General features: G+C 35.1%; 1 protein-coding gene across 1 annotated transcript in view; it reads left to right on the forward strand.

The window, feature by feature from the left end:
- Positions 1-18,882, forward strand: part of LOC149943732 (P-selectin-like) — a 50,130-nt gene that overhangs the window by 16,994 nt on the left and 14,254 nt on the right. The window contains exon 9 of the mRNA XM_090175958.1: positions 6,997-7,281. Coding sequence (XP_090032084.1) covers positions 6,997-7,281 — 285 coding nt within the window. The remainder of the gene's footprint in view (positions 1-6,996; positions 7,282-18,882) is intronic.

Here is an 18,882-nt window from a genome sequence, read left to right on the forward strand (position 1 = left end):
CATAAAAGAAGTTGATGTGCGTCTTACCATCAAAAATATTAAACTAACTTAGTCAACTGGAATTGACAACATACCACTATTCATCGCTCTCTCCACTACTCTGCCACCTAGGAGCAACAAACACAAGGAGAACGCAGCTAGCCTTTAAACACGCTAACGAAGGGTTGTGTACGAATTTAATTGGAAGAGCGTCACGAGCCTTTACGATGAACGTTTTACGGGCGGGGGGGAAGACAATTTCCGAATTTTGCCCTTCCGACGGCAGCAGGCGCTAAAGCGTCTAGCCAATGAAAAACTTACACAAGAAAATCCACGACTTTTGACCGGTTGCGTTCTCCTTGTGTGGGGTGTTGTGTTTGTTGCTCCCAGCTGCCACATATTTATATTATCCCTTAAAACGGGCGTTTTCCCCTCGCTCTGGAAGACAGTCGTAGTTTCACCAATTTTTAAATCAGGATTTTACATTAATTACATTAATTACCTATTACCAATTACCAATTACCAATTACCAATTACCAATTACCACTTACCACTTACCACTTACCACTTACCACTTACCACTTACCACTTACATTATATTACATATTACATTATATTACATATTATATTATATTACATATTACATTATATTACATATCACATTATATTACATATTACATTATATAAAAACTTTACTACGATACGTCGCCCTGACCTCGAAGTCGCTGATGACAGCGTTTTTGTGCAAATTAAAACGGAGAATACTTCACTCATAATTGGAAACTTTTACCTTACGCAAAAAATCCCGCCCGAAACTTTTGTATCAAATTTTGCTCGGCTAGCGGAAAAACTATCTACAGTACATGAAGACATCATTGTGCTCGGCGACTTCAACGTTCCCGGTGTCAACTGGTCCACACTCTCAAATATTAACTGTAATCCTAACGTCCGACGGAAAGCACAAGCCATACTTGATTTGTGCTCAGACTGCAATTTATCGCAAGTCAACGATATACAGAACTTACATGGCAACATTTTAGACCTAGTCCTAATAAATAACTCATCTGTGACAACTACGGTCCCTCTAGAGCCATTGGTTAACATCGACCAGGCCCATCCTCCATTATTAATTTCCTACCACGGAAACGTATCTAACCGTGGTTCCTTAAACTCTGATCCCTCTTTTAACTACAAACGAGGTGATTATTTAAAGCTTTACCACAACCTACGCTCAATTGACTGGTCTCCCTTGTACCAATCACGTGATGTAAACAAATGTGTGACTATACTTAGAGAAAACGTCCAGCAAGCTATGGCAAACTGCATTCCTAAAGCGGGACCAAGAAGAGCATCCCAATATCCCTTTTGGTATTCCAAGGAACAAGTTACTGCCATTAAAAAAAAGACTATTTACCTACGTAAATTCAAACGTAGCAAGGATCCCGAGGACAGAGCAGTTTACGAGTCGCTGCGTAAAGACATTAAGAAATTTATCGCCCGTGATCAGAAAGAACACGCCAGTTCAGTTTATGAAAGTTCTATATCCAAACCTAAACACCTTTGGAACTTTGATAATGCAAGGTTGAAACCGAAATCTCCACTGATCACCCTGGAGATAGGTTCCACTTTAATTTCGGACCCACAGTTAATTGCTGAAGAATTTTCGAAAAATTTCAGCAACATTGCCACCGATACCCTCACTGACATCGACTCGTATCCGCTTACCGACTTACCACCCGTCACTGACACGCTTTCGAACACTCGGATTGACGAGGTGCAGATAAGTAACACCATAAAAAAATGAAGTTGACTCACTCTACTGGCGTTGACAATATTCCGCTCTTTATAATCAAAGGGTGTTCCGCGATATTAGCGCCTCTATTACGCCATATTTTTCAATTATCCATCGACACTGGCATTTTCCCCGAGTTATGGAAATGCACTGTTGTGTCACCAGTATTCAAGAGCGGTTACTCTGGTGACGTAAAGAATTACCATCCGATATCGCTGCTGTGTTGCTTTGCCAAAATTTTCGATGCAGTCATGCACAAGGTCATTTACAACTGGTTTAAACCCAACCTCACAGAGCACCAGCACGGTTTCATTCAGGGGAGATCTGTTGAAACAAATCACGTGTCCTTTCTGAATGATGTCATGCCGGAAGTATTGAGTCAAGGCCAGGTTGATGTTGTATCAATCGATTCATCTGAAGCGTTTGACCGCGTTTAGCACCCTTTACTAATAAAAAAGCTTCAAAATTATGGCCTAGTCGGCCCCGCCTCTTTATGGTTAGCAAACTACCTGGACGGTAGATCAAACATCATCAAGTGTAATGGCTGCCTAACCGACGTGTCTTACACAACAACTTGCGGGGTACCCCAAGGGAGTTCCTTGGGGCCCCTCTTGTATAACATCTACGCCAATGATTTGCCCACTGTCCTAGAACATTCGAATGTGATCCAGTTCGCTGATGACAACAAACTTTTTAATATGATAACGAGTATTGAGGACTGTCAAGCCATGCAGTCAGACCTCAACAATATACGCAATTGGTGTTCCCAAAATAACTTACTTATCAACGGCGCTAAAAGCCTGGCTATTTCTTTCACCAGAAAGTCGAATATTACTTATTTTGTATACAATGTGAATCGCGACCCCGTTCCGCGCACGAACCCACTAAAAGATCTTGGATCGCTATTGGACAGTGGCCTCTACTTCCAGGAACAAATTTATTGGGTCGTAGGTCGTTCACGTCGCCTAATTTTTGGTGTACATAGGCTAGTTAGAGTACTAAAAAACATCGCGTGTTTTCGTACACTGTACCACAGCTTAGTGCGCACTAAACTCACCTACGACGCTCTTTCATGGTGCGGTTGTGCAAGCTATCTTTTCAACAAAATTGAAAACGTACAGAGAAAGTTTATTGAACTTGCGCACACGAACTTTCTTAAAAATAAACCGTACGATTATGCATATCTCCTGAACTACCTGGGCCTAGAGACAATTCAATTATTTTTAGACAAACGTCAAATCATTTTTATTTGGAAACAAATCAACAACTTACACATACCTAATTTAACGCCCTTTTTAAATTTTCACGTACCTAACCACTGTACGCGTCAAAAAATTACATTCTCCAGCACTAAACCTATTAGCGACATTTTAAGAATGCAACAAACTTGTAACTCGTATAACAACCAATTAGATCTTCTCTCATGCAAATATTCGCACATTTTTAAAATTATCTAAACTACTCACTTTTCAAATTTCATAGTTTTTAACTTTTGTATTTTTTCATTCTGTGTATTACCTTGTTGGTACTATTTGTTCTGTTGTAATGCACAATAAACACCTCATTTCATTTCATTTCATTTCATTTCATTTCATTTCATTTCATATTACATTATATTTCATATTACATTATATTACATATTACATTATATTACATATTACATTATATTACATATTACATTATATTACATATTACATTATATTCCATATTACATTATATTCCATATTACATTATATTCCATATTACATTATATTCCATATTTCATTATATTCCATATTACATTATATTCCATATTACATTATATTCCATATTACATTATATTCCATATTACATTATATTCCATATTACATTATATTCCATATTACATTATATTCCATATTACATTATATTCCATATTACATTATATTCCATATTACATTATATTCCATATTACATTATATTCCATATTACATTATATTCCATATTACATTATATTCCATATTACATTATATTACATATTACATTATATTACATATTACATTATATTACATATTACATTATATTACATATTACATTATATTACATATTACATTATATTACATATTACATTATATTACATATTACATTATATTACATATTACATTATATTACATATTACATTATATTACATATTACATTATATTACATATTACATTATATTACATATTACATTATATTACATATTACATTATATTACATATTACATTATATTACATATTACATTATATTACATATTACATTATATTACATATTACATTATATTACATATTACATTATATTACATATTACATTATATTACATATTACATTATATTACATATTACATTATATTACATATTACATTATATTACATATTACATTATATTACATATTACATTATATTACATATTACATTATATTACATATTACATTATATTACATATTACATTATATTACATATTACATTATATTACATATTACATTATATTACATATTACATTATATTACACATTACATTATATTACACATTACATTATATTACACATTACATTATATTACATATTACATTATATTACATTATATTACATATTACATTATATTACATATTACATTATATTACATATTACATTATATTACATATTACATTATATTACATATTACATTATATTACATCTTACATTATATTACATCTTACATTATATTACATCTTACATTATATTACATCTTACATTATATTACATCTTACATTATATTACATCTTACATTATATTACATCTTACATTATATTACATCTTACATTATATTACATCTTACATTATATTACATCTTACATTATATTACATCTTACATTATATTACATTATATTACATCTTACATTATATTACATTATATTACATATTACATTATATTACATATTACATTATATTACATATTACATTATATTACATATTACATTATATTACATATTACATTATATTACATATTACATATTACATTATATTACATATTACATTATATTACATATTACATTATATTACATATTACATTATATTCCATATTACATTATATTCCATATTACATTATATTCCATATTACATTATATTCCATATTACATTATATTCCATATTACATTATATTCCATATTACATTATATTCCATATTACATTATATTCCATATTACATTATATTCCATATTACATTATATTCCATATTACATTATATTCCATATTACATTATATTCCATATTACATTATATTCCATATTACATTATATTCCATATTACATTATATTCCATATTACATTATATTCCATATTACATTATATTCCATATTACATTATATTCCATATTACATTATATTCCATATTACATTATATTCCATATTACATTATATTCCATATTACATTATATTCCATATTACATTATATTCCATATTACATTATATTCCATATTACATTATATTCCATATTACATTATATTCCATATTACATTATATTCCATATTACATTATATTCCATATTACATTATATTCCATATTACATTATATTCCATATTACATTATATTCCATATTACATTATATTACATATTACATTATATTACATATTACATTATATTACATATTACATTATATTACATATTACATTATATTACATATTACATTATATTACATATTACATTATATTACATATTACATTATATTACATATTACATTATATTACATATTACATTATATTACATATTACATTATATTACATATTACATTATATTACATATTACATTATATTACATATTACATTATATTACATATTACATTATATTACATATTACATTATATTACATATTACATTATATTACATATTACATTATATTACATATTACATTATATTACATATTACATTATATTACATATTACATTATATTACATATTACATTATATTACATATTACATTATATTACATATTACATTATATTACATATTACATTATATTACATATTACATTATATTACATATTACATTATATTACATATTACATTATATTACATATTACATTATATTACATATTACATTATATTACATATTACATTATATTACATATTACATTATATTACATATTACATTATATTACATATTACATTATATTACATATTACATTATATTACATATTACATTATATTACATATTACATTATATTACACATTACATTATATTACATATTACATTATATTACATTATATTACATATTACATTATATTACATATTACATTATATTACATATTACATTATATTACATCTTACATTATATTACATCTTACATTATATTACATCTTACATTATATTACATCTTACATTATATTACATCTTACATTATATTACATCTTACATTATATTACATCTTACATTATATTACATCTTACATTATATTACATCTTACATTATATTACATTATATTACATCTTACATTATATTACATTATATTACATATTACATTATATTACATATTACATTATATTACATATTACATTATATTACATATTACATATTACATTATATTACATATTACATTATATTACATATTACATTATATTACATATTACATTATATTACATATTACATTATATTACATATTACATTATATTACATATTACATTTTATTACATAATATTACATATTACATATTACATTATATTACTTATTACATTATATTACATATTACATTATATTACATATTACATATTACATTATTATATTATATATTATATATTATATATTATATATTATATATTATATATTATATCATCATTCTGGAACAGCGGACGTTTATCCTAGAGTTATTTTACTCTAATACTTCTAATATGGTTCATATATAATTCATAATATGCTTACTAAGGCTGAGATCTGCAGGATAAATATTTTGTTAAATGTCACTGAAACATAATATCACTATGCTTTGTTCACGACGGACCAATAGCATAGCCTAGCTGATATCTTTAATGTCGAATAAATATTTTTTGTTTGGTTCAAATTTGCCAATGAAACGTTTTGACTGACGCCTATCGGTTAAAAAATATTTTTCTAAAAATAATAAGTTTCTCTGCCAATAAATATACCCTGAAAAATTCCGAACTCTCGATTAAATGAGACACCATTTAAAGTAAGCTAGTCGCTCAAGAATAATATTATTAAGGGAAACTAAAAGATTCAATAATTGTTTTTAACAATGATTTTTAGTTCATCCTAAAGAAAAATGCACGCATTGGAAAAAGAAGTGGGAGATTTTTGCATTTGGAATACTAGAGAAACCTGAACAGGCTATGGAAAAATGGAGGGAGAGTATACATCGAGGAAAGAAACATCCGGGAGAAATTTACCACGGAATTCGTGTCTCAAAAGGATTTCACAATACTTTTAAACTTAAATGCCTAAGAGGATTTCATTTGGTAGGCGGCAAAACTGCTGAATGTAACTTAGAGACTGGGAATTGGATACTCAATAATTCGAAATGTGAGATTGAAGGTAAGATTTCATGCCTTAGTATCTGCCAAATTAAAGTGTTTTGCGCCAATGATAAAATTATAATAAACTTCTGATGCCATTCCAAGACCCGCTGGAACGTTTAAACTACTTTCGATAGGCACTTGAAAACGATTTTTCTAAGGGATAAGGTGATACGATAAGCCTCCTACTCGTTTGAACAACTATGTCGAGAGTCACGGTATCGTTTTGGACTCTTTCTTTGTCTCGAAAATAATGATCTTTTTAGGATTCTACACCATTTTAAACACGACTAAGCCTAATACGAGAATATTTGAAATGATAGGCTATTTCGCTAAACCGTTAATCTTGACGAGAAATAATATTTAATAAATGCTTGCAGAAACACAAATGGCGGGTTTTCTTAATTATTAATCAAAATATTTGCTCATCCTGTATGCTGGTTAAGAAAAAAAAATTGTTTTAATAATCCGTCTAACTGAAAGCACGTTTAATCAGCTTTAAATAATTGTTTGTTCACGAGCCAGAAGATACTCCTGACGTTGTTCAGACGTCTAGACTGCTTTTCGTAATCTATCAACTAGCCACCCAAAATAATCGTCGGTTATAACCAAAAGGGATTAGCTTGAGACGAGCAGAGGCCACCCCCCCCCCCCCCCTGTAGCACATGAAGTCGTTTTAGGGTCGGGGTACGGTCGAAACGTCGCTTTATAGTTGATGACCTAATGCAGACCTGAAAACCTCCGAACGTTTTTCGACACTAAAACCGTAAATCCTTTTTTGGGACTATTTAGGGTCGGTATGCCGACCATTATCCGACTTAAAATAGACCTTACATTTAATTATTACTCCTGTAGCACAAAGAATCGATTTAAGGTCGCACTTTGGCAATTAATCGCTCAAAACTGTAAAACTTTGGCGATTTAATTAAACAAATTGAAATATTTTTAAAATAACTTCCTTTCTGAATTATATTTTTTCGAAAAATATTATATATTCAATCTGATAATCTTTCCTTATTAAAAATCTCTCAGCTCAAGTAGGTTACATTCGTATAGCTAAATATGTTAGGCTATAAGATATTATTAATGAAGATTTAATCATTACTTTTACTATGCCCCAAGAAACTCTGGAACTCTGTACTCTAGATTCAAGAGCTTTCCGATTGACGGAAATAAACTCATTGTTTCATTCCCGTTCATGGGACTTGACCAACTACATACATGTATATAGCTATATTTACCGTTTTATTTGGTCATTTTCAGTCACTTGAAATATCAAAAAGTAAGTCGTTTCGACGTAATTATACAGTATATTCTAAGTCGAGATGACGTCGTTTCGGAGTCGTTTCTTAGGTCTATTAAAAGGCGGTAAAGAGTCGACGTTTTGTAGGCGGCCGACCCTTTTACCCCTAGGACATTTCGACCCTAAATCCAAAGGTCGGCCGACTTTAGTGTTTAGTACCTTTTGCCGACGTCGGCCCGACTCTAATTTGCTACAGGGGCAGGTTCAAATTTTTCCTTTTAATGAGGGGGCTGGCAGTAGCGGCGCCAGGAGTTTTGGGGAGGTAGGCCAACGATTTGGAGGCCCCCAACGTTTTGGAGGCCCCCTCACCACAAATTTTTCAAATCCGACCACGTGGATAATTTATTGAAGCAAGTAGTGCAATGTTTGGGTAAAATGGGTACGCGACGAAAAAATTAGAACTAATAAAACGTAACAAATGAGTGGATATTTACTTATTTCTACAACGGAATTCCAGTCTATCAATTTACATTCATTCCTTCAAATCTTACAACTTTACGAAAATGAATGTACATAGGTACACTAACAAGGAGACGACCCGAGGTGATAAACACCGATTTTGTTCAAACTCGGGTATAGTGTACACATCCATTTACCATAAAAAACCTGCAAGGGAAAAGTTGCGACGGGCTTTCGTTTTGCCATGGCAACCGAAAACGTTTTTGACAACATGATTTGGGATTTTTCCATTGAAAATAACATGGGAATCTGAAGGATTTTAATCCCCGATGTGAAACCTTTAAAAATTCATTTAAATTGGTTCTAGTAATTCCTTAGGGGTCCATTAACTTAGCACCCCCTATACACCAATTTGAAAATTAATATGCACACCACAATGCACTCTTCATGCACCAACTTGCTCCACCAAAAGTTTCTGTTGCACCATCAAGGGGGGGACGGAAATTGAAAAGCAAAAAGGGGTGCTAAGCTAACATTAAGTTAGCACCCCCCTCCCAAAAATTGATACTGGCCACGTAATGCACCCATCATGCACCATCGTACACCACAGATATTTTCCATTGCACCAAGCTCCTTCAAAAGATATAGGAACTCGTCATAAAAATATGGCGGGTGCTAAGTTAACGGTAGCACCCCCCTCTCGATATCGATACTTTTAACGTGCCTAACAGATTACACCTGCTTTGCACTGTCGTTCACCACAGAGATTTTGCATTGCACCGTGGTAATTTTTAAAATAAAAATGTTTACGTAAAATCTAAATATTTCACTTTAGGCCGAGGGGCTGCTAAGTTAACGGTAGCACCCCCACTCTGGATATCGATACTTTTAACGTGCCTAACAGATTGCACCCGCTATGCACTATCGTGCACCACAGAGATTTTTCATTGCCATTCAGCTATAATTTTGTAAGAGTAATTTCCAAATAATAGATACTTTGTGATTAAAAATTTGTATATTTATTTATAAAAAATAAAAAGGTTACGCAAAAACGAATAGAAATGAAATTATAGATATTTGTATTATATGTTTCGACGAGATTTTTTAAATTATATAATGAAACAAATGGACGTAAACCTTCTTTTTGAAGGTCGTCGTATATTTAAAATTTTCCATTTGAACGATAACCGTAAGAAATATAATGGCAATGGGAGATTGAACATTATCGCCTCGAAAGCTAGAACTGCACGCAATTGAAAATTTACACCATCTTCTAGCTTAAAGGCTTTTCGAATGTCGCGCAATTGCGTATTAGCACTCGTTTCACAGTCTAATCGCAATGCAAAGTTCGTGGGCTCGACGAAAAGGTAGTTTTGGGACTGCGTAACTTTAAAATTTCTGTTGCCCTTATCACAACCCTTAGGTGGAGGTCCCTGACAGAATACGTATTTGATATAGCTAAAATACTCTTTTACTTTGTCTTCTAGAACGTCATTAGACAGTGTTGGCTAATCTATTGACGTTATTGGTCTATAAATTGCACTTGGCTTCCGCGGGCAAGCGTCATTATCACACGAATTGATTTCATAGCTTCCCGTACTGCCAATGTCGGTTAATTTTACGAGTTCTCCTATTGAAACTTCACATCGAATTCTTTTAAGGTTAAATTTGTAGCCTTCTACTTCCGGAAAAATTGAAATTAAAATTTTTGTTCTTTCTCTGTAGAGCGCAAAAGTGACCCCTTAATCCATCATATTTTTAACGAAAGTGAATATGGCCAATTCACTTTCATCTATTAGCGCTTTCATGGCCTTAGAGTCACAATACGAGATACACAACGACTGGATAAAAACGTCGAAAGCGCGCGTGTTAGATATAGAATATCGCGATTTCTTAATTGTCACGGTTTGCAAAGATTTGAGTTTGGCATTTTTTAAGAGGCCGATAATCCTTACCACGTGGCTTTTGGCAAAATCTTTTCTCCCCATTTCTGGGTACTGATCTAAATATGATTTGCGACATCTAGGTTTCTTAGGAACTTCTCTCCTCATAAACATCCAGTTTTCCACCTCACTCATCTCTTCCGCGTTGGTTCTCTCCGCAACTGTTTTTTTCGAGCATATTACGCACATTCTTAATGGCTCATAATCGTCATACCCTCCTTCTATTGTTAAAGAGCACTCGGGAAAACGATGGACGTTAATCTAAAAGCAGTATTAATGTTATTGACACGGTACCAAAAGTTTCAAAAGTGGTAAACATACATTGCAATATTTGCATTTATATACGTCATCAGGGAAGTTTTTAACGGCGCATTCTTCACACGATGGGTGCATAATTGTATCTGAAATGAAAAATGTATGGCGTTAAAGTTATAATTTCAAATTATTTTAAGTAAACAACATTATAAATCGATTTGTCATACGTAGATGGCGAAATTCTGATTCCTTAAATATATTTTTAGTCTCATTCCCTATTGAACAAAGGGGAACTGATGCTTTTATTTTAACTGCTGATGTTGGCGGTGGTGGAGAATGATAGTGCTTATTGGTCTCCGCGAAACGCCCGATACTTATCAAGAACATTTGATACAAATATAATTGAGACGTCAGTTGAAAGATAGTAACCACCTCTTTCTGACCATGCCAGTATTGCACCGCAGTTTGAAAACAAATGGAGTGTTTTCGCCCACACCAGTATTATTTTTGACATATAATAATATTTCAAATTTGGTAGACTGAAATGGTTGGTTGCGGGAATGAGGCAATTATTATGGCTATGCTATTTTGCTATAGCAGGGAGTACAGAACGGGAGATGAAAAGAGGGGGGTTTTTTGGTTCTGCTGCAATGAGCTACACTTCAGCCGGCACCTCTGCAAAATACGGGACACCTCGACTATTTAACGCCATCTATTAACAGCGACCATGCGGTTTTTGTTGAGAAATTCAAATTTGACACACGTGGTGAAAATAAGCATGGACCATTGTTACATAAATCGACTTTCAAAAGTTAAAAGAAAAAACATTGTAATTATTTTAACAGATCTTATAATTATTTTATATCATTTTATACAATTTATTATTCTATTTTAGGGAATGTGTTTAAAAAGGCCATGTTAAAGGCATAAATGGGAAATATATTAGCCAATCATTGCAAAGGCTTAAGGTTTGAAATATGATACAAAATTATATTTACATTGATTTAGTACTATGATTTCAGTTGTATAATATCCTAAAAATGATACGCTTTACTTAAGAAACTTAAGATAATTTAAATATTTACAATTAGGATCTACGTTATCTAATGAAAGACGGCAGCATGTACTTCCTCCATAAACAGCAAAGCCACAAAAATTAGGTAGATGGCGCAAAAAGCCGTATCTTGTCCCGTATTTTGCCAACCTTTCCACCCCCTTTCAACCCACCCCACCTCGATTCTCTGGCGTCTTGGTTGAGAACCCTAAAAGATCTGTCAAAACGACTCCCGTTCTGTACTCCCTGGCTATAGCATAATAATTATTAATTTTTCATAAAACTATTGGTCCTTGACATCTTGTTTAAAGGTTGTTTTTTACGTCATCACTCGTACGTTTATCTCTGTAGAGAGGTGGGGAGAAAGAAGCCCTTTCTACCTTTCGCTTATGGAAGTTTTTAGCGATAAATCGCGGATGAATACATTGTCAGAAACCTGTTTTTTTGTTAATGAATTGGAACTATTTAACGTATTTTCAACACGAATTATGGTACTTTAGTTTGTCGGTGTTTCGCTAGATAATGTCAAAAGACAATGAGACTACCTGTCTTGTTTTGGAAAAGACGCAAAAGGTCCGAGAAAGTAACACCTCTCGAAGCTCAACTAAAAGCCTGCTTCGGAAAAAGCCCTAACATTTCTTTTAAAAACAATTATTTGGTAACAGCCAATTAATTATTTTCTCCTTATGACATCATAAGGAGGAATAAAGTGCTGCCGGATCAATATTGCCATTCTTAGAGGGTACTTTCGAAAAATGTTTTAACTAATTTTAACGAATTGTTTTAACAAACACTTTATCAGTTAAGTATTTTTATATGTGAAATACCCCTCGGTACAGTGTCGAAGGTTAAATGTTACAGTATCACTTAAAAATTTATATATTTACCATGATTTTCACTAATTTGGTTTGAACTTTTTTTCGCGAGAAATCCCAAAATGACACAGATCACAGTCAGTTTTCTTAAAAATAAATAATAATTTAACAATAAAAATAATAACTTAGTAAAAAAATATGGAGCTAACAGTTTGACATAGCGTTACGTAATCCATGCTTTTCCCTATTGAAATTTTTTTTACCAAGATGTCCATCATGGCCAAAGCTACGGACCGTTAGCTCCCTTTAGTAACATAACTTAATAACATATTTCTGTAAGTATAACACGTCCAACGTTTTCCATTTTTATTAACTCAAACATTTGAAAATCGTTTGGTTCCAGAACGTTGCGTTAAATTTCCACGTCTCTAGCTCGGGTTTTTACGAACCGGACAAATAAATAAATTTACTGACAAACTTATAGGATTATAGTTTAAGATTACTGAAAAACTTTGCGGATTATAGTTTAAGATTACTGACAACTTTTTAGAATTATAGTTTAAGATTACTGACACACTTTTAGGATTATAGTTTAAGATTTAGGATTAGCAGCGCTTGTCAAAACTTAAAGGGCAACGCGACCTTACCGGCGTAGGGTTAAGAAGCGTATTGCTTTTCGCCTCCCTCGTACTTCGTTTTTAAAATAGACACATCTTCATCTACACTTCCGCCCGTAAGGTTGCGTTGCCCTTTATGCCCACGTGTAGATTTTAACTATCCACAAACTGCGGCCCGCAATAGAATTACTTTTCATGGCCACGTCTGTTTTTGGCTGCAATAGGATGACGTAACTCCGTTTCTTAAAGGTCTAGATACCCTGCGCTGGGCTTAGCCGGCCTTTAAAACGCGGGAATGACAGCTAGCTAGCAGACGACGAATATTTCCCCATATAAATCCTGTGAAAATCCCCTCTTACCCACTTCTATTGATAGCGTCAAACACTAATATTAGAAAATATCACGTGAATGGTTTGAGTGACCACGTGATATTTAATAAACACTTGTAGAATCACGTGCCATTTGATATTTAACTTCCAAACCACGAGTATAATCACGTGAAACTGAAAATTTTAATAAAAAAACTCACCGATAGGCATAGCGGAAAACGTATTTCCCCAGACTGCTAGCTGTCAACTTCGCAATAGCTGATTTTTTTAAAATAAAAAGTGGTCTTGCCCAACTTGTTAAAATGTTGCTCTTACGTCATAAGATCCAGCTTTTTTAGAATATTCTTCGCACGCGGGATTTTCACGCGCGCTAGAAAAAGCTATACTCCTCGCTACTGAAACGCGCGCTCGTAGGCTTTTAAAAGTAAGAGATTGTGACGTAAGAGCAACATTTAAACAAGAAGTTCACGTTACTTTATAAAAAGAACTATTAAGGATCTCGGCTAATTATCATATTTATCGAAGATAAATTATGATAATACCATAGTGTAGGTAGCTGTTCGCTCGAACGCGTGGCATGCAGGGCTTGTCCCCACCCTCCTACGCATTGTAACCCGGCCACCTGAATTAATGGCTTCAAAGGTCGCTTGATGACTAAGGCCGAAGGTGGTGCCTTGGGTATTAGCCTAGCTGAGTATTACTATTATCACTTACATCACAATAGATACATCTGGTCGTCAGAGGTAACGAAGACGATTCTCCTCGTGATGAGTTTGCACTGTCTGATGCTGCGAAAATGCTATTTTTTAAATCATTGAAATTACTCTCTACCGGAGCACTACTAGGCATAATTGAGCCACGTTTTAAAGTGGGCCGTCCATAGAGGAATTAACCGCGACTTAGTTGTAAAATCTTTAATGAGTTCAGGTAGAACTTGTTGGTTGCCGCGATTTCCTTTCTCGTAGGGATCATTTAGTTCCTCCGAACAATTTTCTATTATGTCCTTTAAACACTGGTCAAATGGAGAGCCCCGTAACGTTTCAGTATCATAACCCCAATCGTCGTGGTATCCGGTTGCCTCGTTGTTAAAAGTTGAAATCAGCTTATCTAGGTTCTTGGCTTGTGGTTCCGGATGTTTTGGCAATCAGCCACGATTTCCTAGTCTCACATTTTGTTTCCAGATCCATTTCGTCATTTGTACCTTCAGTTTCACTTAAGACAACGGTTACTATGGCCATGTTGTCAGAATTTATAGCCCGGTGTACCGGTAAGAAAAGAACCACACCACCGGAGGCCTATCATCAGAATGCCCGACGCCAGCGTCCACAAGCCCGGACAGGTGACAAAACCAGCATGGGTAGCAGAACCCCACTACTGATGGTCGCACCCTCGACGCAAGCCGCTCAACCCAGCAGAAGGTGCAACAATGGGACGACCAGCCCGCCACTTCGCACACAGCAGTGGGATAGAGAACGGATGCTCTAGCAACTCCGGCCGACACCCCACCTACAAAGGCAGGGAGCCAAGCCCTTTGGAGAGAGCTCCTAAAGGGGAACGGCGGGCACACAGCAGCCCGCATAACCCGGCACAGCTGGCACCGGAGATCCCGGTGGGAGCCCAAAAGGCCGGGAGATGGGTCCGCCGTGCCCTCATACGGAGGCCCGCAGCCCCACAGCAGGCTACTCAATCCGCCGAGGCGGCCAGTTTTCCCGGCCCCTCTCCATTAGCCTGGGCCGAAGCCCAGTATCCAGCCCACACCTGACCGAAGTCGGAGGTCGGAGATAGGACCCTTTGGACGGAGCAAACATCTCCCAGTGCGCCACCGCCCTTACGGGTTACAAGAGCCGGACCCCGACTCCCCGGTAAAGCCACCAGTTATTGCACACTCCGACCCCTTGAGGGCCGGTTACTATGGCCAGGAAAGAGCGCTTCAACTCTTCAATGGATTCGCTTTGCAGCGCTTGGCCCATAGCGCGTAAATAAATTTGTCGCGTTCTTTTTCCGCCGGTTATATTTTTTAGTTGCAAACACTTCCATCGCGAAATTAGTTTAACAGTGTGCGCGACATCACACCGTATATAACACTTGCGAACGTCTTGTATTTTGTCATTGAAAATGGCATTTGCCACTCGATGGATATAATCCGCGAGTGACGTACAAGTCGTAAAAGCTCTGGCAACTGCGTTCAAAAGCGCGTTTGACATATCTGTCAAAATTTTTTTTTTCGGCACGGGGGCTCCCGAATCCCACCGTAGCAATAACCAGTGAAAAATGGAATTAGAGTCAAGCGCTTCCGACAATATTTGCGTAAACACATATTGTTGTTTCATTTGAGAGTAATTTACCATAGCTTCATACAGGAAAATATTTGCGCTTTTGTTTTTATTTATCTCTAATTTGCGTACTAAACTCCCAGTTGCGTCAATACTTAGTTTAGCGTCGTTCGGAAACTTTTAGTAATATGAACGATACACGTGCATTTGCGTTGGAAACCAGTAAATTACGCGAAATTTATAAAACGCCAACTCACGAATCACTCCTTGAAACGGAACAATATCTATCATTTTACAGACAGCTCGAAATGGGTCGTCGTCTAAATAGGTTTTCTTCATCGCTTGACTCTTTGCAACCCTTAAAACGTTTGCGGATGGTAAGTCGGATATTTCGGACTCCCCGAACTTCATTGATTTGTGCGCTTGCAGCCTCCTGACTAGACTTGGAGCCATCTTCTTTTCCATCATGTCTTCTACCGCTTTTTTTCTCTTTATCCCCAAAAGATTCCTTTTTGGATGCGAGGAGTGTTCCGATTTAAATACGCATTTTAAATAGCATTGGACTACTACTCCTTCTCCTAGGCTTGGTTAAGATTCAATGATACCATTATATATGGGAAACTAATACTTGAAAAATATTTCCCTGATTTTAAGATTTTGGCATATTTGAAAGCTAGTACGCAGGAGCATTTGCTTGCTTTTAAAACATATTCATGCATAATATGTGTCCAAGCGCCGGGCTGAAATACGGTGTATTTTCGGATTGACGTGTTTTTACTTTTTTCGTTGCAATTATATATTTTTTCAACTGGGGTATTCCTTGTTTATTAAAATATCAAACGTTATACGCTCACCCATGCTACTAGATGAGCTATCAATTGGGACTTTCCGACATCGCAGAAACTTCTATGGATGATTTTTCCGACGATTCATCATTCTCGCCCTCATTAGCACTTGCCAAAAGGTCATGAAGGTTATAATAGTTTTTCATCACGCACGTACATAAAGCGGTGGGAGACGTAATTTCTCCCAAATCCACACTTATATTCGTCCGAACATCAAAACCTTTCCCGGTAACTGAATCGTGGTGATAAACTTCCGATTGGTATTTTAAAATCACTTTATTTTTCGTTTTGGGTACATTTGTTCGAGTCTAATTCGTCCTAACAAATAATTGAATGATCATTTGTCCGAATGCCGGAAAACAGGATCGTATGCCCGAAAACTTATTTCACTGGCCCGAAAAATTTATCACAACTTTTGTTGGTGATTTAGTCGTTCCATTTATGTTAACTTTACTGGCTAGTTTAATTTGCTCGAATAATCGTTTGTCCGTTTTTCGAACATCAAGAATTGGTTGTTTTTTTAAATATTGTTAATATAAGAAAATAGTTACACTAACGTGAACCTAACCTAACCTAACCTTACCTAACCTTACCTAACCTTAGGTTACCCGTAGACCTCTCTGCAATCAGAGAGCATATAATATTATATGCTCTCTGCTGCAATGTCTAACGGATCTATCTCTCCCGCCTTTACGGGCACTACTTGTTAACAATCTACTTGTACCGCTATTGAGTAAACGCAAAATTTCGTTCCGCCCCAATAGAAGAAATGCGGCCCCCTATAGGGCGGGCAAAAAACAAAAAGTGTTCAATGGTAAAAGTTTAAGCTATAATGACGCATTGGACGGCGTAGCTTGGTTGGTTGATGCGTCAGATTTTGGAGATTACGCGGCCCGCAGCTATCTGTGTTTGAGTCTCGGTGAGGCCAATAGTATAAATTATATTGATAAATTATTTTTCGCAGCTCCATCTACCGTGTCGTTGCTTTCCACGACAAACAACAACAAACACTTAACGACAATCCGTCCATAGCAATAGTCCCACTTCGATATATATATCTCGATGTGGAACTAAAAACTAACAAGATCGTTGCAGTTAGTAGGGAAATCCCCAACCCCCTCTGGTTTCGTTCCCTCCCACTCCCCCTACACGCGTTCTTGTTTCGTGGACTTCCTGTCCTCACAACAACCTGATAAAATCGTTTATTCGCGACTAAAACGGGTCTAGTTAAATGGCGCAGAGGACAAACACCCCCGTACCGTAAGTAAATAGATGGCGCCGAAAAATATAAGAATAAAGCGTTTGCACTAACTTCCTCGAGTAGCTTCTTCCACCACCGCTAGGTAGAGTAGGCGGAGTGGTTAGCACTTTCACCTCGCAGCAAGAAGAGCCGGGTTCGATCCCAGCTTGTGGCACTGGGTGAACACTCGGAACAACTCCTTCCGCGTTGAGTTTGCAAGTTCTCTCCCCACTGGTTTAAGGGGTTTTCCCCCGAGATCATCGGTTTCCCCTTCCACAAAAACTTGTTGAGGTTAACGGTAATAGTTAGTTTAGGGAGCTGTTGGCTCGAACGCGTGGCATGCAGGGCTTGCCACCACCCTCCTACGCATTATAACCCGGCCACCTGAATTAAAGGCTTTAAAAGTCTCTCGATGACTTAGGCCTAAGGTGGTGCCTTGGGTATTAGCCTAGCTGATTATTATTAGTATTATTATACTAGTACTTATGGAGCTCTAGTATCACGTCAATTTATTATTTAAATATACCGAATTTACGGAAACATTTTT

Source organism: Leiobunum rupestre, chromosome 5 (assembly GCF_980474605.1).
Source record: "Leiobunum rupestre chromosome 5, qqLeiRupe1.1.hap1, whole genome shotgun sequence".
Taxonomy (NCBI): domain Eukaryota; kingdom Metazoa; phylum Arthropoda; class Arachnida; order Opiliones; family Sclerosomatidae; genus Leiobunum; species Leiobunum rupestre.